The 26809-nt window shown below is 45.1% G+C and overlaps 1 protein-coding gene across 1 annotated transcript; it reads left to right on the forward strand.

Moving 5' to 3' along the window:
* The first annotated feature begins 606 nt into the window (after positions 1-606).
* Positions 607-26809, forward strand: LOC149320720 (uncharacterized). Its single transcript, XM_089506339.1, has 7 exons — positions 607-721; positions 10610-10780; positions 21411-21522; positions 21887-21957; positions 23496-23610; positions 24632-24742; positions 26254-26809. The coding sequence occupies exons 4-7, from the start codon at positions 21922-21924 to the stop codon at positions 26556-26558; spliced, it is 567 nt and encodes a 188-aa protein (XP_089362465.1). The 5' UTR covers positions 607-721; positions 10610-10780; positions 21411-21522; positions 21887-21921; the 3' UTR covers positions 26559-26809.

The following is a 26809-nucleotide window of genomic DNA, read 5'->3' on the forward strand; positions in this document are numbered from 1 at the left end:
AGGAAATCCACAGAAGCCAGAAAACTGGAAATGTACCAAAGGCCTATGTTTCTCTCTTGCTTTTCAGTATGTTACCACTCAGCAGTGAATCACTGAGGTTAAATCCAATTATTAATCCCAGCTAAACAAGACTTTCTGAAGTCAATGAGAATTTTTAAAATTGGTATGCTGAACCTAGGGTCTCCAATTCCTATTTGTTCCTTTTGTTTGGTCTAAGAATGCAATCCCCACAATGTATTTTTGGATTTGTTTCTATTTCGTTGCATGGCCAACACAGCTACCCCGGAGAGAGAGAGATGGTGCCAATAAAAATGTAGTTGTCAGTATGGAAGTGCTTGTGTTCATTATAACAGTCCCCATAACCAAGTCCCCAAGGATGGTCTGGAGTGAAAAACAATACTGTTTGGTGTATAGTTATTTTGGATAGAGTATCAGATGTATTGTGAGGGCAAATGGGGAAGAGGAAGCAAGACCCTGATGCTGGGGGATTGTTGACATCAACATTGCTCAGTGCCATGGCGATGTCAACAGTCTCAGTGTGGCTCATGCCACCATGGCAACCCATGATGCTCCTGGGTCTTTGTGACTCTGAGTCCAGAACTCAAGGGAGGTTGCCGTTCAAACAGACCATGGTGGATGCCAGTTGGAGGAGCCAAGTGGGCAGGGGGATAAAGACTCTCCACAAAAGTGAAGCTGGCCACCTCTGGGACCGGAGGAGAAGGCAAGTTCACTCTTTTTGTGGACTTGCTAAGAGGGAGGCACGTTTGCTGCCAGAGGCCAGTGGAGATCCAGAGCCTGAAGCCGGCTTATGTCGGCTGATGGACCTGGTGGAAACCGGTGGATGTCGGGGGGACAGAAACCGGTGGAGTCTGCATTCGGAAGCTGGTGGATGTCATAAGGCAGAAACTGGTGGAGGTTTGCAGACATAAGCTGGTGGAAGTCCTCCTTCGGAAGCCAGCTGATGGATATCTGTGGACTGAAGCTGGGGCATGTCTGTGCATAGATGGATGGTCTCTGGCGAAGGATCCTCTCAGAGGATCTTGCCCTTTGTGTGAGTTTGTGAGTGAGTGAGGGAGTGAGTGAGTGAGCGAGTGATTGTCAGGACCAATGAACCAAGATTTGAAAAGCCAGGAAAACATTGCAGTGAAAGTGACTGACAGTTTATTTGCATTTCAAACAGAAGGGCTCTCACAGACAAATTAGTGTCAAATCTGGTTTGCCTCATCTTTAAGGATTCTCTTCCCAATCCCCCATTTGTCCAGCCCCGAGACTGCGCTCTTACTATCTTAACAAAGAGTTCTTTAAACTTACCGCTCCAACTAACTATCACTTATCAATCCATCTCTCCCAGAAAGGAAAGCATAGCTTCGTTTGCTATCAAAGTCTTTCCTCAGGAACAAACAGGGCCATATACAGTCACCCTTTTGTGTCAGTGGACTTGAGATCCACATCCCTTGCAGATATGTGACCAGGAAACAGGGGGAAACATTGGGGTGCACTGGAACCCACAGGAGCGTGCCCCCATTCAAGCCAGGGCTACTGTAGAAACAGAGGGGCTACGGTACTCTAATTTCTCCAGAAATTGCGCATCTGTTCCCGTTCTGCATTTCAGTCGGCTGACAGTCCCCCTCTGCTGTTTGCCCTCCTGTCTTCATGCTTCCCTCTGGGTAACCATAGCATTCTTTTACCATAACACATGTAAATGTACAAAAGTCCTCCTGGTCACCGCAGAGACCTGGGCCTCCAGGTTCAAAACTGAGTCCAGGATTCTCATAACTCTATGAGTTTCATCAGTCAATGACTTTCCGGAATTATACCAATTGGCTTGCAGCCCAAAGTTCACACTCGTCGGTCCCTGATTCTCCAGTGTCAAACCGACTCAGTGGCAGTCCTACGTTGATCTTGATTGTGCCCTGACTTTCTGAAGTCATACCAATTGGCTTACACTCTGACGTTGACCTTTCTTGGTCCCTGATGGAAGCCTGACATAAATCCTCGTCGGTACCTGACTCTTCACGGTCAAACTGATTGTCTGGCAGCCCTACATTGATCCTCATTTGTCCCTGACTTTCCAAAGTCATACCGATTGGTTTCCAGCCTGATGTCAACCTTCGTTGATCCCTGACTCTCTGGAGTCATACCGATTGGATGGCAGCCTGACTTCGGTCCCTGAATCTCTGGAGTCATATCGATTGGATGGCTGCCCAGGTTCGATCTTCCATCACTCCATGACGTTCCAGAGTCATACAGATTGGCTTACACCACTTCTACGACCCTCGTCAGTCCCTGACTATCTGGAGTCATACTGATTGGATGGCAGGCTGACATCGATCCGGGTCTGTCCGTGATTCTCTGGAGAAATACCAATTGGATGGCTGTCCGACTTCGCTCTTTCATTGGTCCATCATGTTCCGGAGTCATACAGATTGGCAGCGCGACTTCGACCCTCGTCGGTCCCTGACTCTCCAGGGTCAAACCAATTGGCTGGAAGACCTACATCAATGCAAATTGGTCCCTGACTTTCTGAAGTCATACCGATTGGCTTACAGCGCCACGTTAACCCGCGTCGGTCCCTGACTCTCCAGAGTCAAACCGATTGGCTAGCAGCATGATATTGATCCTTGTTGGTCCCTGACTGTCTGGGGTCATACCAATTGGATGGCAACCTGACATCGATCTTCATCGGTCCATAAAGTTCCAGTGCCATACCGATTGGTTTGCAGCCCGACTTCAACCCTTGTCGGTTCCTGACTCTCCGGGATTAAACCGACTGGCCGGAAGGCCTACATCAATCCTCATTGGTCACTAACTTTCCAAAGTCATACCCATTGGTTTCCAGCCTGATGTCAAACTTCGTTGGTCCCTGACTCTCTGGAGTCATACCGATTGGATGGCATCCTAACTTCGATGTTCTCGGTCCCTGAATCTCTGGAGTCATGTCGATTGGATGGCTGCCCAAGTTCGATCTTCCATTACTCCATGACGTTCCAGAGTCATACTGATTGGCTTGCACCCGTTCTACGACCCTCGTCGGTCCCTGACTATCTAGAGTCATACTGATTGGATGGCAGGCTGACATTGATCCTGGTCTGTCCGTAATACTCTGGAGAAATACCAACTGGATGGCTGTCCGACTTCGCTCTTTCATTGGTCCATCATGTTCCGGAGTCATACAGATTGGCAGCGCGACTTCGACCCTCGTCGGTCCCTGACTCTCCAGGGTCAAACCGATTGGCTGGAAGACCTACCTCAATGCAAATTGGTCCCTGACTTTCTGAAGTCATACCAATTGGCTTACAGCGCCACGTTAACTCGCATCGGTCCCTGACTCTCCAGAGTCAAACCGATTGGCTGGCAGCTTGATATTGATCCTTGTTGGTCCCTGACTGTCTGGGGTCATACCAATTGGATGGCAACCTGACATCGATCCTCGTCGGTCCCTGATTCTCCGGAGTCATACAGACTGGATAGCAGCCTGACGTCGATCCTCGTTGGTCCCTGGTTGTCTGGGGTCATACCAATTGGATAGCAGTCTGACATCGACCCTCGTCGGTCACTGATTCTCCAGAGTCATACAAATTGGATGGCAGCCTCACATCGATCCTCATCGGTCCCTGACTTTCCAAAGTCATACCGATTGGTTTCCAGCCTGATGTCAACCTTCGTTGATCCCTGACTCTCTGGAGTCATACCGATTGGATGGCAGCCTGACTTCGGTCCCTGAATCTCTGGAGTCATATCGATTGGATGGCTGCCCAGGTTCGATCTTCCATCACTCCATGACGTTCCAGAGTCATACAGATTGGCTTACACCACTTCTACGACCCTCGTCATTCCCTGACTATCTGGAGTCATACTGATTGGATGGCAGGCTGACATCGATCCGGGTCTGTCCGTGATTCTCTGGAGAAATACCAATTGGATGGCTGTCCGACTTCGCTCTTTCATTGGTCCATCATGTTCCGGAGTCATACAGATTGGCAGCGCGACTTCGATCCTCGTCGGTCCCTGACTCTCCAGGGTCAAACCAATTGGCTGGAAGACCTACGTCAATGCAAATTGGTCCCTGACTTTCTGAAGTCATACCGATTGGCTTACAGCGCCACGTTAACCCGCGTCGGTCCCTGACTCTCCAGAGTCAAACCGATTGGCTAGCAGCATGATATTGATCCTTGTTGGTCCCTGACTGTCTGGGGTCATACCAATTGGATGGCAACCTGACATCGATCTTCATCGGTCCATAAAGTTCCAGTGCCATACCGATTGGTTTGCAGCCCGACTTCAACCCTTGTCGGTTCCTGACTCTCCGGGATTAAACCGACTGGCCGGAAGGCCTACATCAATCCTCATTGGTCACTAACTTTCCAAAGTCATACCGATTGGTTTCCAGCCTGATGTCAAACTTCGTTGGTCCCTGACTCTCTGGAGTCATACCGATTGGATGGCATCCTAACTTCGATGTTCTCGGTCCCTGAATCTCTGGAGTCATGTCGATTGGATGGCTGCCCAAGTTCGATCTTCCATTACTCCATGACGTTCCAGAGTCATACTGATTGGCTTGCACCCGTTCTACGACCCTCGTCGGTCCCTGACTATCTAGAGTCATACTGATTGGATGGCAGGCTGACATTGATCCTGGTCTGTCCGTAATACTCTGGAGAAATACCAACTGAATGGCTGTCCGACTTCGCTCTTTCATTGGTCCATCATGTTCCGGAGTCATACAGATTGGCAGCGCGACTTCGACCCTCGTCGGTCCCTGACTCTCCAGGGTCAAACCGATTGGCTGGAAGACCTACCTCAATGCAAATTGGTCCCTGACTTTCTGAAGTCATACCAATTGGCTTACAGCGCCACGTTAACTTGCATCGGTCCCTGACTCTCCCGAGTCAAACCGATTGGCTGGCAGCTTGATATTGATCCTTGTTGGTCCCTGACTGTCTGGGGTCATACCAATTGGATGGCAACCTGACATCGATCCTCGTCGGTCCCTGATTCTCCGGAGTCATACAGACTGGATAGCAGCCTGACGTCGATCCTCGTTGGTCCCTGGTTGTCTGGGGTCATACCAATTGGATAGCAGTCTGACATCGACCCTCGTCGGTCACTGATTCTCCAGAGTCATACAAATTGGATGGCAGCCTCACATCGATCCTCATCGGTCCCTGACTTTCCAAAGTCATACCGATTGGTTTCCAGCCTGATGTCAACCTTCGTTGATCCCTGACTCTCTGGAGTCATACCGATTGGATGGCAGCCTGACTTCGGTCCCTGAATCTCTGGAGTCATACCGATTGGATGGCATCCCAACTTCGATGTTCTCGGTCCCTGAATCTCTGGAGTCATGTCGATTGGATGGCTGCCCAAGTTCGATCTTCCATCACTCCATGACGTTCCAGAGTCATACAGATTGGCTTACACCACTTCTACGACCCTCGTCATTCCCTGACTATCTGGAGTCATACTGATTGGATGGCAGGCTGACATCGATCCGGGTCTGTCCGTGATTCTCTGGAGAAATACCAATTGGATGGCTGTCCGACTTCGCTCTTTCATTGGTCCATCATGTTCCGGAGTCATACAGATTGGCAGCGTGACTTCGACCCTCGTCGGTCCCTGACTCTCCAGGGTCAAACCGATTGGCTGGAAGACCTACCTCAATGCAAATTGGTCCCTGACTTTCTGAAGTCATACCGATTGGCTTACAGCGCCACGTTAACCCGCGTCGGTCCCTGACTCTCCAGAGTCAAACCAATTGGCTGGCAGCCTGATACTGATCCCCGTTGGTCCCCGACTGTCTGGGGTCATAACAGTTAGATGGCAACCTGATAACGAACCTCGTTGGTCCCTGATTCTCCAGAGTCATACCAACTGGATGGCAGCCTGACATCGATCCTCATTGGTCCCTGACTCTCTGGAGTGATACCAATTGGATTGCTGCCCAACTTCAATCTTCGTCGGTCCATAAGGTTCCAGCGTCATAACTATTGGTTTGCAGCTCAACTTCAACTGTTCAGTCCCTGACTCTCCAGGGTCAAACCTGGTAGCCCTACGTCGATCCTCATTGGTCCCTGACTTTCCAAAGTCATACTGATTGGTTTCCAGCCAGACGTCAACCTTCATGGGGTCAAACAGATTGGCTGTAAGACCTATGTCGATGCAAATTGGTCCCTGACTTTCTAAAGTCATACCGATTGGCTTACAGCGCCATGTTAGCCTCCTTCAGTTCCTGACTCTCCAGGGTCAAACTGATTTAATGGCATCCTGATATTGATCCTCATTGGTCCCTGATTATCTGGGGTCATACCAACTGAATGGCACCCTGACCGATCCTCGTCGTTCCCTGATTCTCCGGAGTCCTACCAATTGGATGGCAGCCTGACATTCATCCTCGCTGGTCTGTGACTCTGTGTAGTAATGCCAATTGGATGGCTGCCCAACTCCAATATTCTTCGGTCCATGAGGTTCCAGAGTCATACAGATTGGATTGCAGCCCCGTTGGTCCCTAACTCTTCAAGATCAAACAGATTGGCTGGCACCTCTACATCGATCCTCATTGGTCCCTGACTTTCCAAAGTCATATCAATTGGCTTTCTGCCTGACGTCAACCTTCGTCAGTCCCTGACTCTCTGGAGTCATACCAATTGGGTGGCTGCCCAACTTCAATCTTCGTCGGTCCATAAGGTTCCAGAGTCATAGCGATGGGTTTGCAGCCCGACTTTAAACCTCGTCAGTCCCTGACTCTTTGGGGTCAAACCAATTGGCTGGTAGCCCTACGTCAATCCTCATTGGTCCCCGACTTTCCAAAGTCATACCAATTGGCTTTCAGCCTGACGTCAACCTTCGTCAATCTCTGACTCTCTGGAGTCATATCGATTGGATGGCAGCCTGACTTCAATGTTCTCGGTCCCTGATTCTCTGGAGTCACATCAAGTGGATGGCTGTCCGAGTTCGATCTTACTCCATGACGTTCCAGAGTCATACAGATTGGCATGCACCCCTTCTATGACCCTTGTTGGTCCCTGACTATCTGTAGTAATACTGATTAGATGGCAGGCTGATATTGATCCTGGTCTGTCCGTGATTCTCTGCAGAAATAACAACTGGATGGCTGTCCGACTTCGCTCTTTCACTGGTCCATCATGTTCCGGAGTCATACAGATTGGCAGCGCGACTTCGACCCTCGTCAGTCCCTGACTCTCCAGGGTCAAACCGATTGGCTGAAAGACCTACCTCAATGCAAATTGGTCCCTGACTTTCTGAAGTCATACTGATTGGCTTACAGCCAGATGTTAACCCGCGTCAGTCCCTGACTCTCCAGAGTCAAACTGATGGGCTGGCAGCCTGATATTGATCCTCGTTGGTTCCTGACTGTCTGGGGTCATACTGATTGAATGGCAGCCTGAAATCGATCCTTGTCTGTCCATGATTCTCTGGAGAAATACCAATTGGATGGCTGCCCAACTTCGATCTTCATCTGTCCATGACGTTCTGGAGTCATACCGATTGGATGGAAACCCGATTTTGACCCTCTGGCGTCAAGCCGACTGGCTGGCAGCCCTATGTTGATCCAAATTGGTCCCTGACTTTCCGGGGTGAAACCGATTGGCTGGCAGCCTGACATCGATCCTCGGTGGTCCCTCACTGTCTGGAGTCATAACATTTGTATTCCAGCCAGACTTCGATCCTCATCAGTCCTGTCCGACTTCAATCCTCGTCGGTTCCAGACTCCCTACAGGCAGTCTGAAATGGTATTTTTCCAAAGTATTGGGTGGTAGCCAAGTTGCCATCATGGTATGGCCGCAGTCCGTCCTGATGCTCTTTGGGTGAACAAATATTAAGGTCCCAATGTCAGTACTGTTTTAAGCAGTACAAGAGGATTCTAATGCAGCTGGCCTTTCAGTTTACGAGGGCCGTTATGGGTACCATCGCACCATCCTCGCTGCCACCTTGTTGATTTCATGGCCATGACTGACTTTTCTCCAGAGCCAATGTGGCTGATGCAGGTATGGGTTCGAGGCCATAATTGCTCCCTCTGTACCGAGGTCAACTAACAGTGGGCGCTCTATCAATGTGAAGCCATGATTTTCCCCTGTAGATATTTAGGTGCACCATTCGCTCATGCCTCCCTGATTCGGGACCATAGTGTGACCTCGATACCGAGGGCCACTACCTGCGAACACTCTGCCAAATCTGGGGCTATGCTTGTCCCCTCTTTTGAGGCCTATTACGGCTCCTACAATTCGTCCCTCGATCCACTACCAGTGATCACTTGTTTGTTTCCGAGCCATGATCACCCTGGTACACGCTCACTCTGATTAGAGAACATGGTTATTATCTCTATGCCTTAGTCTACCTTTGTACGTTTCATAACCACCTTCCATTTCATTCGAAACCGAGATGTATTTCAGGTTGCTCCCTCGGTATTGAGAGATGCCATTGTCATTGGCTGGGTATACTGTGTGCATTCCTTCCGTACCAAGATCCGACATCATTGCTTTCCCTATATAGCTGATTCGGCGGATGTGGTCCTCCCTCCATACTGAGGGAGGACGTAACCATTCGCACGTTACAATTTTATGAGGACCTCCTTCCTCTCAGCCTGCAGGCTATTATGTACAGATACCCTTGACAGCTTAAATTTTCATCCACAACTTCACCCAAGCAGAGAAGACAAGAAGTGTGGGGGTCCTGTCCTGGGATCTTCCTGCCACACTTTTCAGATCTCTTAAAAGTGGTGGAGCACATGTTCATGGTGCCAACAGTTCAAGCAAAGTCAATAAGCAAAGGAATGGTCAAACAGTCCAAGGTCAAATGATTTATGCCTATCACCAAGTTCAAATCCAAATCCCCTTTTCTAGTCTCCCATTTTAACATTCAGGGTGTTTAAGAGGAGCACTCCACTCACCCTTCAAGTACGGCACTGTGGATTTATGGCTGACCTTCTGCGGCCACCTGAGACCGGCCATTGAAGTTTTCTGCTGGCTCACATCAGTTTGCCACCTTGAGGACCCAGCTGCCAGGTCCCTTGCTGGTGCACCGCTGGTCTCCAATTGGAGAGGAGGCGGGTGCTCCCTTGGCCGAGGTGACCTGAGGATGGCCCTTTTGATCAGGGCATTCAGCAATCAAGTGTCCCTTCTGCCTGCAGGCAAGCAGAGTCTGAGCCTTCTCTGCCTCTAGCGCTCCATTTCACGAATCTTGGTTCCCTTTTCCTTTCCCCGGGAGTGGCTAGGGTTTGGGTTGGCTCCCTTGCCCACTCCTGGTTTCCATTGCAACATTAAATGGTTTTCCTCCTTTGCAATTTCAGCTCCACCTACTGATCAGATCCACTCCCTCATGTTCTGTGTGTTGTCTGTCCTCTGAACCCAGTTCAGCAGGTCCAGGTGCAAGTCTGCCTTGAAATGCTGTTTTTCGGTCACCTCAGGCCAATCTGGGACTTGTGCGGCCAACCTTCAGGGCTCGGTTGCATATCCTGTTGCAGAGTGGCCTCACTGCGTGAGCACCATCAACTTCGTTTGTGCCTTCTCTGCCCAGAAGGGGTCCTCGTACTGGGCCTGTAGCACGACCATGAATGCAGGCAGATTCTCTAATTATGCAGCTCCAGCATCAAAACGTTGTATGAGCCAGTCTGCCGATTCGCCTTCCAGGTGGGAAGTCATGCACCTCACTTTAACAGCCTCGCTCAGGAACATAGGACTCCATTCACGCATGTGCACCGCCACCTGTGCCTAGGAGAGCTGACTTGCACTCTCAGTTATCTGGCGGCCAGGTTCTGGGTGTGAATGCCTGGGGCTTGGGTCGACACCCGGGGAGTCGTTCCTTGTGCTCTGCCTTGCTTCCTGGCTGGAAACCCCGCTCCTCGGATTGCTGGCTGCCTTGTCTCCCTAGACTTCTTGATCTTGGGTTGCCTACACGTCTCATCACTCTCTGGACCCCTGGCCTTCGGATCTCTGACAACTCTCTTCGTTTGTGCTCTTGGACTCTCTTGCTTGCTTTGCTGGACTGCATTAAGTTCTGCACATTGTTTAGAACTGTGTGTTGTTATCAGCCTTCCTGACCACTTTCCCAGGACACCTATCAATCCAACTCTCCCAGGAAGGAAGGCATTGCTTTGTTTACCATCAAAGTTTTTCCTTAGGAACCAACAGTGCCATATACTTTAACTTCTCCAGTAATTGCCCATCTGTTCCCGTTTTGCATTTCTGTCAGATGACAGTCCACCTGTGCTGCTTGCCTTCCTCCCTTTGCACTTCCCTCTGGTTAACTGTAGCACTGTTTTATCATCAAAATATTACCACATATCAATATATTACTATATCCCCTCATATGTCCCATAATGACAGATCCATATACCTCTGGATTCTGATAGTGAGTATGTGAGAGAGTTTGTGAGTGAGTGTGTGTGAAGCGGAGAGTGTGATTGAGTCTCTCTCTGTCTTTCTCTGTGTCTGTCTGAGTGAATGTGATGAACCAGTGGATCTTCACGGGTGGAAGTTGGCAGGTGGAAGTCAGGGATGATGTCGCCAGACAGAAGCCGGGGATGCGCCTGGATTGAAACTGGCGGAAGGCAGAGTCCATCCCTCTTAGCTCTTGTGTTCTTGTCTTTCAGGAATGAGAAGCTTTCCCTCCAGTTGTGGTGTGAGAACTCTGTGATTCAGCCATCTTCCTGAAGCAAAGCCAGTCTTTGTCTATTGTCTGGATTGTTGTGGTGGTTAACTGCCCTCAAGTCGATTCCAACCCATGGCAACCCCCTGGATATTACTTGTCTGGATACGTACCTGTAAAATCTGCTTTTAAAAACTAATAAATATGTTTTTGAAAAATGTTTTATAAAATTGTCCACAATCACCATCATTATTTGCATTGCTCTATGCATGGTTTATATAGCGCACAAGTGATTCATAGAATCATAGAGCTGGAAGAGACCCAAGGACCATCCAACCCAATCCCATTCTGCCATGCAAGAAGACGCCATCAAAGCACTCCTGAGAGGTGGCCATCCAGCCTCTAAACTATCGTAGTAACCATAGGCAATCCAGTTGGTCTTGCACATTTGCGGTTTTGATTATTTGCAGATTGGATTAATATGTCCTCTCTAGAAATCCCTAGGTCCTCCAGGGAAATTCTGCTGGAAGTTGACTGCGCTGGAGGATCTAGAGATTACTAGAGAAAACACTTCTCTAGGCATTTGTAGGTCCTCCAGCATGATTCTATGGTCAACGTTTGGCAGCAACCTTGACTTGGTGTAAAATAATTTGTCAGATGTTGGCCATAGAATTGCGCTGGAGGACCTAGAGTTTCCTAGAGAGGTAGTCTCTTAGGTAAAAAAGCCGTTTTTGTTTAATTGCAGTTTTTTCACTTTCAGAGGGGCCCTGTGCCCATAACCCCAGCAAACGTGGAGGGCCTACTGGAGTAGGCTGCTGGACACATGCAGGGAAGCTGCTCATCCACTAATTTGTCTGTGGGTTGGATTCGCTGGCATGTGTAACCTCTATAGGGTTGGGGACCAAGATAGATTGCTCCTGGACCTCAGAGGCTGGAAGAACTGGATGATTATCTGATGGTTCACGGGATTTGTCTTGTTTCCTCAGCACACCTTTCTGTGAAAGGCCAGTTGAGCTGTGGAATGAAAAATGACCAGGATGGGAGACCTGATGTCTCCTGAGCTTTCAGAGAATCATAGAGTTGGAAGAGACCACAAGGGCCATGCCATGCAGGAACACACAAGCAAAGCATTCCCAGTAGATGGCCATTCAGCCTCTGTTTAAAGGCCTCCCAAGGAGGAGACTCCACCACACTCTGAGGCAACATAATCCACTGTCAAATGGCTCTTTTCATTAGGAATTTCCTTCCTAATCTTTAAGTGGAATCTCCTTTCTTGTGACTTGAATCCATTGCTTCATGTCCTATTCTCTGGGGCAACAGAAAACAAGCTTGCTCCATCCTTAGGATGAAAATCTTTCGCACAGAGTGGAACCCAACTAAGCCTCGGTTGTTTTAAATCTTCCCCCAATACATCCCAAATTAGAAATCAGGTTCTAGGCTAAAAATGTTTCCTTACCTTCCAGCTGTCCCAATTTGTCCTCTTGCATCCCACTTTTTCAGCTGCTTTTAAAATGTCCCAGTTTCTCTCTCCATCTCCCACATTAAAACCATCACAATAAAATTAAACATTTTATCTTCAGCTTACTTCAATTGCTGCAAACTGAGTTCAAAATACAAAAGTGGTTTGTTCTCCATTAACTCAGTAGGGGGAGAAGAGAGGAGTGTGAGGTCTTGCCCTTTCCAAGCAGCTCAGGCAAAAACAAACGGCCGCAGCCTTACCCTCTTGACCACCCTCTGACACGGCTTGGCTCTTCGCAAACACAATGATAGTACAGGAAATTGTTTCCCCCCTCTTCCTCATAATGTCATGGAAGAGGCTTTCAAATAGGTGCTTCACAGTCACTTCTTCAGCATCAAAGGAGACACAGATCTGGAAAAAAGAGCAAAAATTGGAGCCATTCCCAAAAAGGGGTACAGCAGGTCAAGTCTCCCTTATCTGAAATGCTTGGGACCAGAAGTATTTTCAAATTTGGATATTTTTGGATTTTGGAATATCTGTATTTGCACATACATACATACATACATACATACATAATGAGATCTCTTGGAGATGGGACAGAAGTTTAAATTCAAATATACACCTTACACACATAGCCTGAAGGTAATTTTATACAATCTTTTAAATAATAAACAAAGTTTGTGTACATTGAATCATCAGAAAGCAAATTTATCACTATCTGAACTACCCATGAAAAAGCTTTGGTTTCTGAAATTTGGATTTCGGAATTCTGGATAAGGAAGACTCAACCTGTATAACTAATCTGAGTTTTGTCACCTTGATTTGGACAAATAAGGGCGACTGCTGTTGAGTTTGTGTTTGTATTTTTGGAGGGAGGCAGACAAATTAGATAGCCTAAGCATGAACAAAAGAACCTTGTATAATATGCTGACTTTTCTAGTTTTCCCCTATTTTTTTATTTTTAATTGTTTATGTCTTTAGTCATCATTTTTGATAGTTTAATTACTTTTTAACTTTTCAACCCTTGACTTTTAAAACCATGCATGTTTTAAATGTTGTAAGCTGCTTTGGGTCCCAAATTGAGATAAAAGTGGGAGATAAATATTATACATAAGCCAAAAAGTCATATTTCCTCCCAACATATCTTTCCAAATACCACCCCCCATTTATATATGCCTTTTTGGGTTGGCCTAAGTTGGAAATGACTTGAATGCACACAACAAATGCTTGCCACATAGGTTTGCCTTAGGGTCACCTTAAGTGAGAAACTATCAGTTTAAGTGACAAGTGATTAAGTGATAAGTGATTAAGTGATCAGTTTAAGTTAAAGTGAGAAATCCTATCAGCTGAATTATTTGTAACTGGGAGTAATAATATGATCTTTTGCCTCAGGCACCCCACACAGGAAGATAGGAAGCTTTACTGTTTGGAAGTGTTTTAAACACTATTATGAACTGCATTTTATTCTTTTTTAACATGTTTTAATATCATTTTTTTATTTTTATTTACTTCATTTGTATTCTGCCTTTCTCCCAGAAGTGACTCAAGGCAGCTCACAGAGAAAAGAAAACCCACGTTAAAACCATCACAATAAAATTAAACATTATAACCTTACATGAAAATAGACTAAAGACATAACTAAAAAAACCCCACAAATATTGTAATAATGTAATTCTGTTTTAATGCATGTTTGTGATGGTACTTTTAAAAAAAATATTGAGTCCCAGTTTTGAGAAAAGGGCAGGCTATAAATGAATATTATAATAATAACAACAAGAACAACAATAATAACAAGAAGTCCAAGTATTATTGAATGGTTGTTAGACGTATTAGAGGTAATCGAAATTGATAAACTAACACATTCAATAAAAAGAAAATCTTCATATAAAGAATGGGAATAGCTAATAAAGTTCTGTAAGCTTTAAAGCATTATGTTAGTTAATTATTAGAATTTTGTAATGACTAGTATAGTTTGAAGTAGTGCTAATGATCACTAGAGAATAACCTTAAAAGCAAAACTTTTGAATCGATGAATAATAGAGGCAATAATTGGAATATGAATATGTAAAAAGAATAATTGTTTTATAAACAAACAAACAAGAAATAAGTAAATATCAAGAAGGAGAAGCAAAAGCAGCAACTGCATTATATTAAATCATACTCTTGATCCTTTCAGCCCAGCATTGTCAATACTGACTGACAATGGGGTTTAAGGCAGGATTATTTCCTAGGAAATCCCTTGTAGTTTTCCACCCATTTACTAACCAAGCCTGACCCTGCTTAGCTTCAGAAATCAGACAAGATCAAGTGTGTTAGGGGAGGCATAATATTACAGTTGTGTTGTTATGTGCTTTCAAGTAATTTCAGAGTTATAGTGGTCCTAAGGCAAGCCTATCATAACAAGACCTAGAGAGGCAAGATCTGTTCAGAGGGAGTTAACCTCATCTTCATCTCTTATATTAACTCAGTTCTATGTCTCAACCAAAGTTACCTTTTTCAGACTGCAACTCCCAGAATTCCTCAGCCAGCATGGCTGGTTGTTGTTGGGCACCTTCAAATCATTTCCAGCTTACGGTGACCCTAACGCAATGAATTTAGCATGCATTTTCCCAGCCAGTTTCCTTGGAGAGGGTTTGCCATTGCCATCCTCTGAGGCTGAGAGAGTGTGACTTGCCCAAGGTCACCCAATCGGTTTCATGGCTGAGCGGGGATTCAAACCCTGATCCCCAAAGTCATAGTGCAACACACAGACCATTAGTTGGAATTTGCCATCTCAAAAGCCCTGAATCCCAGCCCTGGAAGAAGGACAGGATATAAATATAATAATATAAATATAATAGATGATGATGATGATGATGATGATGATGATGATGATGATGATGATGATGATGATGTCAGTTAATAGTCCAAAATGGTCCCCTTCCCAGGTCCCAGTTTACAGTGTGGGTTGTATAACTCATGATTCATGTTGGGCTTGTTATTTGTGGAGGTGTGTAGTTAGATGGGTCTCTACTACCAGGCAGATGGGCTTTGGAGTCCTTGTCACAAGCATCATGGTCAAACGTTAGCAGCTGTCCAGCGGCATGAAAAGAGTTAAATTGTATTGGTGACCTTGCATTCGCTTGGGGAAAGGATGGGGGAATGAAAGTGCATCCACACTGTAGAAATAATGCAGTTTGACACCACTTTAACTGCTGTAGCTCCATCCTGCGGAACGCTGGGATTTGTAGTTTGGTCAGGCACCAGCACACTTTGGCAGAGAAAATGAAAGGTATCGTAAAACTACAAATCCCTGTGTGTTGTTGTTGTTGTGTGCCTCCAAGTTATTTTTGACTTATGGCTACCCTGAGGCTTAGGGTTTCCTTGGCAATTTTGTTCAGAGGGGGGTTTGGCATTGCCCTCCTCTGAGGCTGAGAGAGTGTGACTTGCCCAAGCTCACCCAATGGCTTTCTTGGCCGAGACAAAATTCAAACCCTGCTCTCCAGAGAATTATAGTCTGACACTCAAACCACTACTGGATCTCTGGCTCTCAAGTAGCAAGTACAGCTATTACCAAAACCCTGCAAAACCTGAAATCCCAAACGCTTCTGGTTCCAAGCATTTTGGATAAGGGAGACTGAACCTTTACTTTAAAACTAAAAATGAATTTCTGGACACTACAGAAGCAAAGGCGTGTCCAGAAAACACCATTTTAACTGTCATGACCCCATGCTATGGATTTCCAAGATTTGTAGTTTTGTGAGATATTTAGCTTTCGCTGTCAGAGAGTTCTAGCATCCATGGCTGCTCAAGTCCCATTATATACAGTGAGGGAGCAAAATGGTGTGCCTTACATAAAATGGCGAAATCAAGGCTTGCTTTTGGGAATTTATATATTTCTAGTTTTCTGAGACATCTCTGTCAGAGCAATCTGGTGCCACAGCAAACTACAAATCCCAGGATTCCATAGTGTATTAGTGTTGAGCCATGGCACCAAAAGTGGTGTCAGACCGCATTTATTTTCTGAAGTGTGGATGCAGCCTGAGTTTTAAACCTGTTTTTCAAACTGCTTTTAATATTTTTTAAAATGTGATTTTATGTTGAACCAGAACCCAAGAAGGAGATCCGCATCACAATTCAAAGTTGTGAAATGAATTCTTTTATTTTGCTTTATTATTGTGATATGTTTTGTATATAGTTGTTTACTTAGAATAATGTTGTTTAAAAAATAAATGTTTTTTTAAATGTGGCTTAACTGCATATTAACATTTATACTAAGGTTTTTTTAAGTTTCTTGAGTTTTTAAAAGGTTGTAAACTGTTGTAAATAAAGAGACAGCATGGTGTAGTGGTCTGAGCATCGGACTAAGACTCTGGAGAGAGGCCAGGGTTCGAATCCAGGCTCCACCATGCAATCCCACTGGTTGACCCTGGACAAGTCACACTCTCTCAGCCTCAAAGGATGGCCATGGCAAACCCCCTCTGAAGAAACTTGTCAAGAAAACCCCATGAAAGGTACGCCTTAGAGTTGCCACAAGTTGGAAATGACTTGAAGGCACACAACAATAACAATAACAACACATTCATGTTGTTGTTGTTGTTGTTGTTGTGTGCCTTCAAGTCATTTCTGAATTCTGGAGACCATAGGCAAACTTTTTATAGGGTTTTATTGGGAAGTTTCTTCAGAGGGGAGTTGCCATTGCCATCCTCTGAGGCTGAGAGAGTGTGACTTGCCCACAGTCACTTTTCCATGGCTGAGCTGGGATTCGAACCCTGAGCCATAGTCCAACACTCAAACCACTAGGCCACACATACATAAATAAATAAATACATGAAACTGATATCTAATAGAATGTACTAGAATGTAGAAAATATATATCCAGGATTATAGTTTCAATAAAAATTACTTTAAAAAAAGAAGTGAGCCAGCTTGGCACAATGGTTAGACTGTTAGCTTACGACTCTGGAGACCAGGGTTCGAATCCTGGCTCGGCCATATAAACCCACTGGGTGACCTTGGGCAAGTCACACTCTCCCAGCCTCAGAGGAAGGCAATGGTAAACCCCATGAGAGGGTAACAGCTTCATTTATGTACCCCTTCATACTGAACTAACAGTGTCTAAGCGGTTTACAACTGTAAGCTAAACAGAAAGGACTTGAAGGCACACAACCACAACAACAACAAGAAACAACAACAAAGTCAGAGGCTGACAGATCTGTTACTAAAAACAAATTGTTGACACTGAATTGGCTTTTGTCCTGCGAAATCCTTCCAGAATTTTTTCCCAGGCCTTTCTCTAATCCTCTTCTTTTGTTCCCTCACAATCTCCTCTTAATGGGGAAGGTGGAGGGCTTCGTTTCCTTGCCTCGGGGGATCTTCAATGCCAAGGGGGTTTGGGGCAGAGGAAGGAGACCCACCTTGCCACTTCAAGGCAATCAATCATTTCCCATTGGACCCATTATCATGCATGGGAAGCCTGAGGCCCCCCATATAGCTTCCTAACCCCCCCCCCCCAGCTTCTCATGTGGCTTCCTATAAAAGCCAAGCCCAAGTCTGGTGGTCTGTCTTCCTTTACTCCTTGGACCAAGAGAGGACCTAGAGCTCATCCAGCCTGATCCTTCTTCCTTCCTTGCTACAGATAGAAGTGCTGCAAAATGGAGGCTCTACATCATGGCCCAGAAAAAGGTGCATTTGAACAAAAGACTGAATCTCTGGAAGGGGCAGAAGCAGTATTAGAAAGGGCCGGGGAGTGCCTTAGGTCCCAGGGCCGGTGGACCTCCCCGCCACTGGGAAATAAGCCATGGGGCAACCTCAAGACCTTCTTGGCCGCCTTCGAGCAAGTGGCCGAAGCCTGTCAGTGGCCCCCAGAGGAGTGGGTGGCCCGGCTTTTGCCAGCCCTCCAAGGTGAGGCCCAAGGGGTCTACAGCCAACTTGGGGACACAGAGAAAGGCGACTACAAAGCGGTGAAGGCTGCTTTGTTGCTTTGGGAGGTTGCCAAGACAGAGCTCTGCCGACGCCGCTTCAGAGCCTTCCGCTGCCCAGAGGACGAGGACGGGCCCAGCAGGATTCACACCCGGCTCCAGGAGCTTTGCAAGCAGTGGTTGCAGCCGGAGCGACGCAGCAAGGAGGAGATGTTGGACCTGGTGGTTCTGGAGCAGTTCTTGGAGGTCCTGCCGGGGGAGATCCAGGCCTGCGTTCGAGCCCAGGGGCCAGAGAGTGGCACCCAGGCGGTGGCCATGGCAGAGGACTTCCTCGCCCGCCATGGAGCAAGATGGATGGGTCAACCTGAGTTGGTCCCAGATGTTGGGGGCAGATCTGGGATGAGAGAACATCTGGAGAGCCATATGCCCAAGCAGGCAAGTAGCTTGCTTTTTTCTCTTTGTGCAACTTTTATAGCAGGATTTGCATAGATGTTCACGTTGGCTAAAGTCACTTCCATCCATAGATACAAGTCAATTTCAGTGCAGAATTAATTATTGTTGTTGTTGTTGTGGGCCTTTGAGTCATTTCTGACTTATACCTGGGTTTTCTTGGCAACTTTCTTCAAAGTGGATTGCCATGGCCCTCCTCTAAGGCTGACTGAGAGTGTGACTTGGCCAGGGTCACACAGTGGGTTCCATGGCAGAGATTCCTAAGGTGAACCTTTCATGGGGTTTTCTTGGCAAGTTTCTTTAGAGAGGTTTGCCATGGCCATCCTCTGAGGCCGAGAGAGTGTGACTCCATGGCTGAGTTGGGATTCAAACCCTGTTCTCCAGAGTCATAGTCCAACACAGCTTTTTGTTCAGGTCTTAGCACTTCTGAAGTCTTCCATCTCCTGAAGTTAACTACTAACGAATCAAAGAGTTTTCCAACAGGCATTTTAAACTAGAGCTTGGGAAAGTAATTGTATATGATACAAATGATGAGATCTTCGGGGATTGCAACTCCCAGAATCCTGTTGAGCTGGGGGACTCTGGCAGTTGCAGTCAGAAAGGGGAGGTTTTCTGATTCCTGGTTTAAATATACAAATCAACTGAAATAATTTGGAAAATTAATATTGTGAGCCAGCCTTTAAATCTCTTACCGTTTAGGTCTTTCCTTTGCATTTTGAGTTCTTTGCATCTCTGCAAAGCCATCACTAATCAGTTGCTGCTCCTGCTTCTTCTTGTTGTTGTTTGCCCCCAAATTGGCTTTGAGCTATGGTGACCTTATGAATGAAACCCCCAAGCACCCTGGGGTTCATCTACACTGTAGATTAGATAAAGCAGTTTGATGCCACTTTTAAATGCTGTAACTCCATTCTAGGGAATCCTGGCATTTGTAGCTTTAAAGGGTCTTATAGCCCTCTCTGCCAGAGAAGGTTGGGGCCTCTCAAAACAACAAATCCCATTATGGAGCCAAAGTGGTGTCAAACTGAATTATTTTCTACAGTGTAGATGCACCCTGTCATTGTTTTTAACTCTTGGTTACGTTCAATGTGTTTCTAGTATATTTGAAATGATCTGTATGGCTTTAAAACTGCATTAACTTGTTTGCTCAAGTCTTGCAAAGTCCGGGCAGCCCAGGTTTTCTTGGTTGAGTCTCTCCAGCCAAATACTGTACCCTCTCCCTCTTTTCCTTTTCATTTTATGAAACATTATTGTCTTGTCCACCTTGCCTGCACAAACCTCCATTTAGTCACTTTGCCTTTTGTTGTTGCTGTTGTGTGCCTCCAAACCATTTTTGACTTGACCCCTATCATAGGGTTTTCTTGGCAGGTTCCTTCAGAGGGGCTTTGCCATTGCCATCCCCTGAGGCTGAGAGAGTGTGCTTTGCCCAACCAAGGTCACCCAGTTGGGTTACATGCTTGAGCAGGGATTCGAACCCAGGTCTCCAGAGTCCTGACCTAGTCCAACCCTCAAAGCACTACACCATGCTGGCTCTCTATTTTCAGCCCCTTATTTTAAAGCAGAGCTTGGAGAAGTGGCCATGGCTTTGTCTTTATTGTATACTAGTTAGTATTATTTTAGAGATATTTTAATCATGTAATGTTGTTGTTTTAGATTGTACGCCGCTTGGCAGGTTTTTATTCTTTTTTTCCTTCCTATTATTTTGTTTGACCCTTACTTTGTAAAGTGCTGTGCAAACTTTACAGTGCTCTATAAAGAAATGTTAATAATAATGATGATATTAATTGTAGAATCATGGCTAGCCATATGATATAGTCCGAAATCATTCCCATACTCTGCCCCAAAGTTGTTGTTGTTGCTGTGTGCCTTCAACTCTCATCCTTGGGTGAACTCATCATTCTTGGCAAATTCCAAGTGGTTTTGCCTTTGCCTTCCTCTGAGGCTGAGACAGTGTGTCTTGGCCAAGGTCACCCAGTTCAAATCCTCCCATGGATAGATACCCACTGGGTGCCTCAGATTGCAAATGGTCATTACCCTCATCTCTTATTTTTCTATACTGTGGAATGACCTGGCGGAAGAGATTAAACACTGCTGAATACTCTGAATTTAAAAGAGCATTGAAAACCAGTCTCTTTTGGCAGAGACTGATCCAGATTATTAGTAAATTGTGAATTTTAAATTATGAAATTTAGATGTAGATTGTTTTAAATTATGAATTTAGATGTGTACATTTTACAGTCAGCCCTCCTTATCCACGTATTTTTTTTATCCATGGATTCAAGCATCCTCAGCTTGAAAATATTCCAAAAAAGTATAAATTCCAAATAGCAAACGTTGATTTTGCCAGTTTATATAAGGGACACCATTTTGCTCTGTCATTGTATTCAATGGGACTTCAGCATCCACAGATTTTGTTATCCACGGGGATCCTGCTATCAAACCCCAGCAGATAACAAAGTCCCACTGTATTTGTCCGTTTACATTAATGTATAGTTTAACTGATATGGTTTGTTTGTTATCATAATTGTTGTTGAATTATGGGGGCAGACAGATAAGCAATTGTTGTTATTTTTGTTACAGTGGTCTCTCCACATGTGCCTGGGGGTAGAGGCGCAGGACCCCCGTGAATGTGGGAAAACCACAAATAGCAAAAATGCTATGTTTTTAGATAGTGAACACCTCTCTAGGAATTTCTAGGTCCTTCAATGCAACTCTGTGGTCAACATCTGCCAGCCGTTGACCATAGAATTGTGCTGGAGGAGCTACAAATGCCTAGTGGAGTGTTCTCTCTATGAATCTCTAAGCCCTTCAGTGCAACATTTGGTTAAAGTTGACCACAGAGTTGTGCTGGAGGACTTAGATATTCCTAGAGAGAACATATTAATCAAATCCATGAATAATCAAATCCGCAAAAGTCAAAGCTACAAATATGGAGGGCCAACTATGTTGTCGCTGTTGTTGTTTGTTATTTATTGTTATTATTAATGTTGTTATTTCAGATAGCAAGGCAGGAAGCGGTGGCTGTGAATTTGCAAGAGACTGCAGTGTCCTCCAGTGAATCTCTGAAACGGATCCAAGCAGGGAATCCCAGCGGGAAAACCAGCTTACAGGGTGAGGACAGATGAACAGGCAAACACCATTGGAGGGTGCGTCTGTACTGTAGGAATCATGCAGCTTGACACCACTTTAACTGCCGTAGATTCATTCTATGGAATCCTGGGATTTGTAGTTTTACCAAGTCTTGAGCCTTCCCTGCCCAAGAGTGTTGGCGCCTCGCCAAACTACACATTCCCGGATTCTGCAAGATGGACCCACAGCAGTTAAAGTAGTGTCAAACTGCAGTATTTTTACAGTGTAGATGCACCCTGAAAGGAAAAAAGGCCACAAGGAGGGGGTGAGAAGAACACTCTTCTGTAAAGGAAACTCTAAATTAAATAGATTATGAGAAATCTCATTATCCTTCTTTCTCTCCCAGTCGGAGAAATACCGTCCGTACTGTTCCCTGGTGTGATGCTTTCTGCCATGGCAGACACAAAGCCCATTGAGGTATGTATATACATATATAAGTCTGGCCTAAATACCTTAGAGGCACCAGATCTGGTCTTCTCTTGGAAGCTAAGCAGGGTCAGCCCTGGATAGTACTTGGATGGGAGACTGCCAAGCAATACCATCTGCTATAGGCTACATTTCAGAGGAAAGAATTGGTAGAAACACCTCTGAGGATTCCTTGCCTAAGAAAATCTTATGAAATTTATGGTGCCAACAGATAACATGAAGGCACACAATGGCAGCAAAGTGGTTTCGGTGCTAGACTAAGGGACACATTCTTTGTTCTGCCATGGAAACCCATTGAAGGATCTTGGACAAGTCATACTCTCTCAGCCTCAAAGCATGGCAATGGCCAACCTTCTCTGAACAAATCTTGCAGGAAAACCCTGGGGATCACCATAAACCAGAGTTGTCTCGAAGGCACATTATAGTAACAACAACATCTCAACCCCTCAGAAGCAGTGGGGAGGTTTCTTACCTTTGGTTTGTTTGTTATGGTGACCCTGCCATATAGTTTTCTTGGCAAGATTTGTTCAGAGGGGGTTTGCCATTGCCCTCTTCTGAGGCTGAGAGAGGCTGAGAGAGTGTGTCTTGCCCAAGCTCACCCAGTAGGTTTACATGGCTCAGTAGGGATTCGAACCCTGGTCTCCAGAGCTGTAGCCCAGCACTCAAGCCACTATACCACGCTGACTTTTCCCACTTTCTTTACCATTTCTAAATGACATGACTGCTGCTGACTTCTGTCTGCTTGACCTGTTTTTGATTTTCCAACCCTGATCTCCCATATTCCAGCATTCAAATCACTCTCATCTTTTGTTAGGGGCCCTTAGTTATAGAAGGTCATCCTGTGGGGTTTCTCCCTTCCAGACAGCCATGATCTCTTCCAAATATTCAGTTGACCAGTAGTTTCCAAACTTTGGTCTTCCAGATATTTTGGATTTCATCTCCCAGAATTCTGGACCATTGACCAAACTGGCTGGGGCTTTTGGGAGTTGAAGTCCAAAACATCTGGAGGACCAAAGTTTGGAAGCCACTGCTTTTCCTGCACAGGTTTATGTCCCCACCAAGTCATTCCCTGCCCCATGTCAAACAATGGGGATGCCCAGAGGAGAGTTTCTGAAAATGATCTCAACCAGAGCTCATCACAGGATCTTTTAAATGGGAAGGGATCCCAAAGGCGATCTAGTCCCACTCTCTGCTCATTCAGGAACCCACTGGTAAAATAGCCTAGACTTGGTTGAAAAATCTGCAGTGCAGAAGAGTCTCCCACAGTCATCACACTGGCTGCATTCACACTGCACAAATAGTTTGACCCCACTTTAACTGCCATGGCTCATTGCTATGGAATTCTAGGAACTGTCGTTCTGTGAGACGTTTATCCTTCTCTAGCAGCCACGGTCACACAACTTTTACCATTATGAAATTCTTCCTACTGTTTGGCCAGAATCTCCTCTCTTGCTCTCTCCTGCTCTAACCACTATATAAAGCTGCATCGTAATGTTTGCCTCTCTGTGTAAAGGATCTTTATTTTGCAGTTTCAGGAAAGCAGAGGACTGACAGATGCACCTGCAGAGATGGATTTGAATCCCACCGAAAGCCCCATGTGTTGGGAAGTACAGCAAGGGAATAATGTGGACGCTGCTCCTTTGGGTAAATGTTTGTCCCTTTTGAGCAGCTGCCACATGGGAGAAATAATGCGATTTGACACCACTTCGACTGCCAAGTCTCAATGCTATGGAACCCTGGGATCTGTAGTTTTGTGAGATATTTAGCCTTCTCTGTTGAATTGCTCTGGTGCCTCAACAAATTACAGATCCCAGAATTCCATAGCATTGAGCTATGGCAGTTAAAGTGTCATCAAACTGCTTTCTTTCTGCAGTGTGGCAGCAAGCCTTAAAGTCTGAATGCAAACAACAACAACAGTAATAACAACAACAACAGCTGTTCACCTGTTAGCATCTTAGGCTAATGTTCCCTACACATACATATACAATCGCCCCTCCATTTGCGCAGACCTCAGATCTGCGACCCTATTATTATTGTTGTTGTTGTTGTTGTTGTTGTTGTTGTTATTATTATTATTATTATTATTATTATTATTGGTTGAGTTCCCCTCAGCCAAAATGCTTGGGACCAGAAGCATTTTGGATTTTGGAGTTTTCCAGATTATAGAATATTTGTATATAGATCATGAGATGGGACCCAAGTCTAAACATACTATTCATTTTATGTTTCATACAAACCTTGTACCCATAGCCTTAATGCAGTTTTAGACACAATATTTTAAATAATTTTGTGCATGAAACAAACATTTGCATACACTGAAAGCATCACAAAGCAATGATCTCACTATCTCAGCATGGAGAATTTTCAATTCTGGAGTATTTAAGGTTTAGGAATTCCAGATAAGGGAGACTCAACCTGTATTACTATTAGTATTATTATTAGTAGTAGTAATATAATCCCATCTGATGGTAGGCAGAGCTGTTGTGAGATGTAATGTAGGGATGGGAAGAGAGAGAAGGAGAATCTTGGTAGGTTGAGAGGGTTTTTCATTTTTTAAATTTTAATGTTTATAGCTGCTATATGTGGTCTAAAAATACAAGAATTCTATTTAAAATTAAACTGTCCAGCCTTCATGGATTTGTTTATTTGATCTATTATCCACTAGGAGGGCTCCTGATACCCATACCTCAGGTCTCTGCTCTGCAGGCACTACAGAAAACAGTATTGGCTATAGGATGCGACAACAGCTCTGCAGCTTTTCAAGGTGTCCACTTTGGTAAGGAGTTTTCAAATGCTGCCTCTTTGGGGTTGGGCTTTCAACTGGAGAGATTGGTGTAAAAATGGACTGGAAATTAACTAAAAATCACTTCGTCTCCCATGAGTTACTGACTGAAGTTTTGAATCACGAATTATTACCAGGTGTTACGCACTTGTAGATCTGAACCATGAATGAGTCAATCCAAGAATCTAGGAATATTTGTGGCAATATCATTCTGACGTTTTGTTGGTTTGATTAAAATTGTTTCCATAGCACCTCTCACCCCTGGAACCAGAGTAATTTTAATTTCCCAGAGGTGTTGAATCTTGTTTTGTAGGTCTCAGGATTTCACAACCCTTTCCCTCTCTTTGACTTTGGTTCTGCTGCCGTTGGGGTTTGTCAACATCTATAATCCAACAGCCCCAGATTATTCACATTTGCTCAGAAAACAACCTCCTTCTTTGTACTTATGTGACAATGATCAGGGGACATTTGTTCACCAGCTGTTTAAGCTTGCTGGTATTTAGGCATGTACTAAAACATCGTAAGTATTTCTGTATGTGTTGGTTGATATTCCAGCCATGTTCTATTTTCTTCTCTTCCCTATCCTGATTTTCTCTGCCTTCATTGCGGTGTTGGGAAGTTTCAACCCCCATGGGGTCTTCCCCCAATTGTTTTCCCTATTTTTGCAAAGTCTGAGTTGCCTTCAACTCACTACATCTTTTCCCTTGTGTTAAGTGGTGATATTTGACTGTATAAATGCCCTGATGCTCATAGCCCACACATATGGAAAACAAAGACAAGAAATAATGCATGCATGTATGTATATGTCTGTTTTTGACACTTCCAGGTGTGTTGGACTACAACCCGTATTCCCAGGAGCATGGCCAGTGGCTGGATGGGGACAACGGGAGTTGTAGTTCAGTGTATCTGAGAGGATGCCTGGTTTGGGAAGATTGTTTTCTAAAGAATAGCACAGTAAAGAGAAATTAAACAATAACAACAAGTCTGCAGGAATATTAAAACCAAAATGTTTACTACACACAAACCCCAACTCTCCCCCTTCAGGAAAAAAAATAGTTTTCTTGCTCAAGGCAAAGCCCAGATGGGTGCCCTAGCAAAGAGAGGGAGATTTCCAAAACTTGAGCCTGTGGATGAGAAAAATTATTGCTTCCTTCATGTGATGAACAAAAAAGGACCTAGCCCTTTTGTCCTTGAATAGAAGTTCAAAAGCATGTAAGCACAGCTTAATTAAATCTCTAAAAAGTGTGGTATTTCCATGTCTCTACCGCCTCTGCTTCTGTTAAGCCAGGATCATTTTATTACTGCAATAATTTAATTCTATTTTAATGTATCCCTTTTGTAGGCTTTGAATTGTACTGTTCTTTTAATATTGTGAGCTGCTCTGGGTCTCTTTTTGGGAAAAGAGCAGGATACAAGTAAATATAATAATGGTGGTGATGATTATGATGTTGAACTGTGACAGGACTAGATAGGTACTCAGTCTGAATCCTATTTCCACCCGGCAGATCCTGGAAAGCCACTGGCGATACATGAGACTGAGCAGATGAAGGAGTTGACTCCTATAAGCGCACAGCCTCCATCCGCCATCAGCCTGCAAGAGAAAACTGTGAAGACCTCCAGACACAAGGAGTTCCCGTGTCCGCAGTGCCAAAGGATTTTCCCTTATAGGAGTCGTTTCATCACCCATTGGCGCACACATACAGGCGAGAAGCCATACAAATGTATGAAGTGTAAGACATCGTTCGCTCGAAAGGACGCCTTGGCCAGCCACAGTAAGACTCATGCAAGGAAGCCATTCCCCTCTTCATAGTATAGTACAAGGAAACCTTTGTCTCAAAAGGAAGGTGGATGATTAGTTAAAAGTGGCACTTGGAAGAGAAAGGAAAAGAAAAAATGCAATGTTTCCCTAGGGGGCATCTGGAGATTGGAGCCCCTCCTCATTTCCTCATTTTGCACTGCAAATCCATCATCTGCTGGCTCAAGAATTCTGGGAGCTGTGCTCCAAACCTCTGTCATCTTTAATATATAAGGTTCCCAATTCTTCAGAGATATGTTGGATGT

Source organism: Sceloporus occidentalis, unplaced genomic scaffold (assembly GCF_023333645.1).
Source record: "Sceloporus occidentalis isolate IW3139 unplaced genomic scaffold, rSceOcc1.0.p SCAF_1, whole genome shotgun sequence".
Lineage (NCBI taxonomy): Eukaryota > Metazoa > Chordata > Lepidosauria > Squamata > Phrynosomatidae > Sceloporus > Sceloporus occidentalis.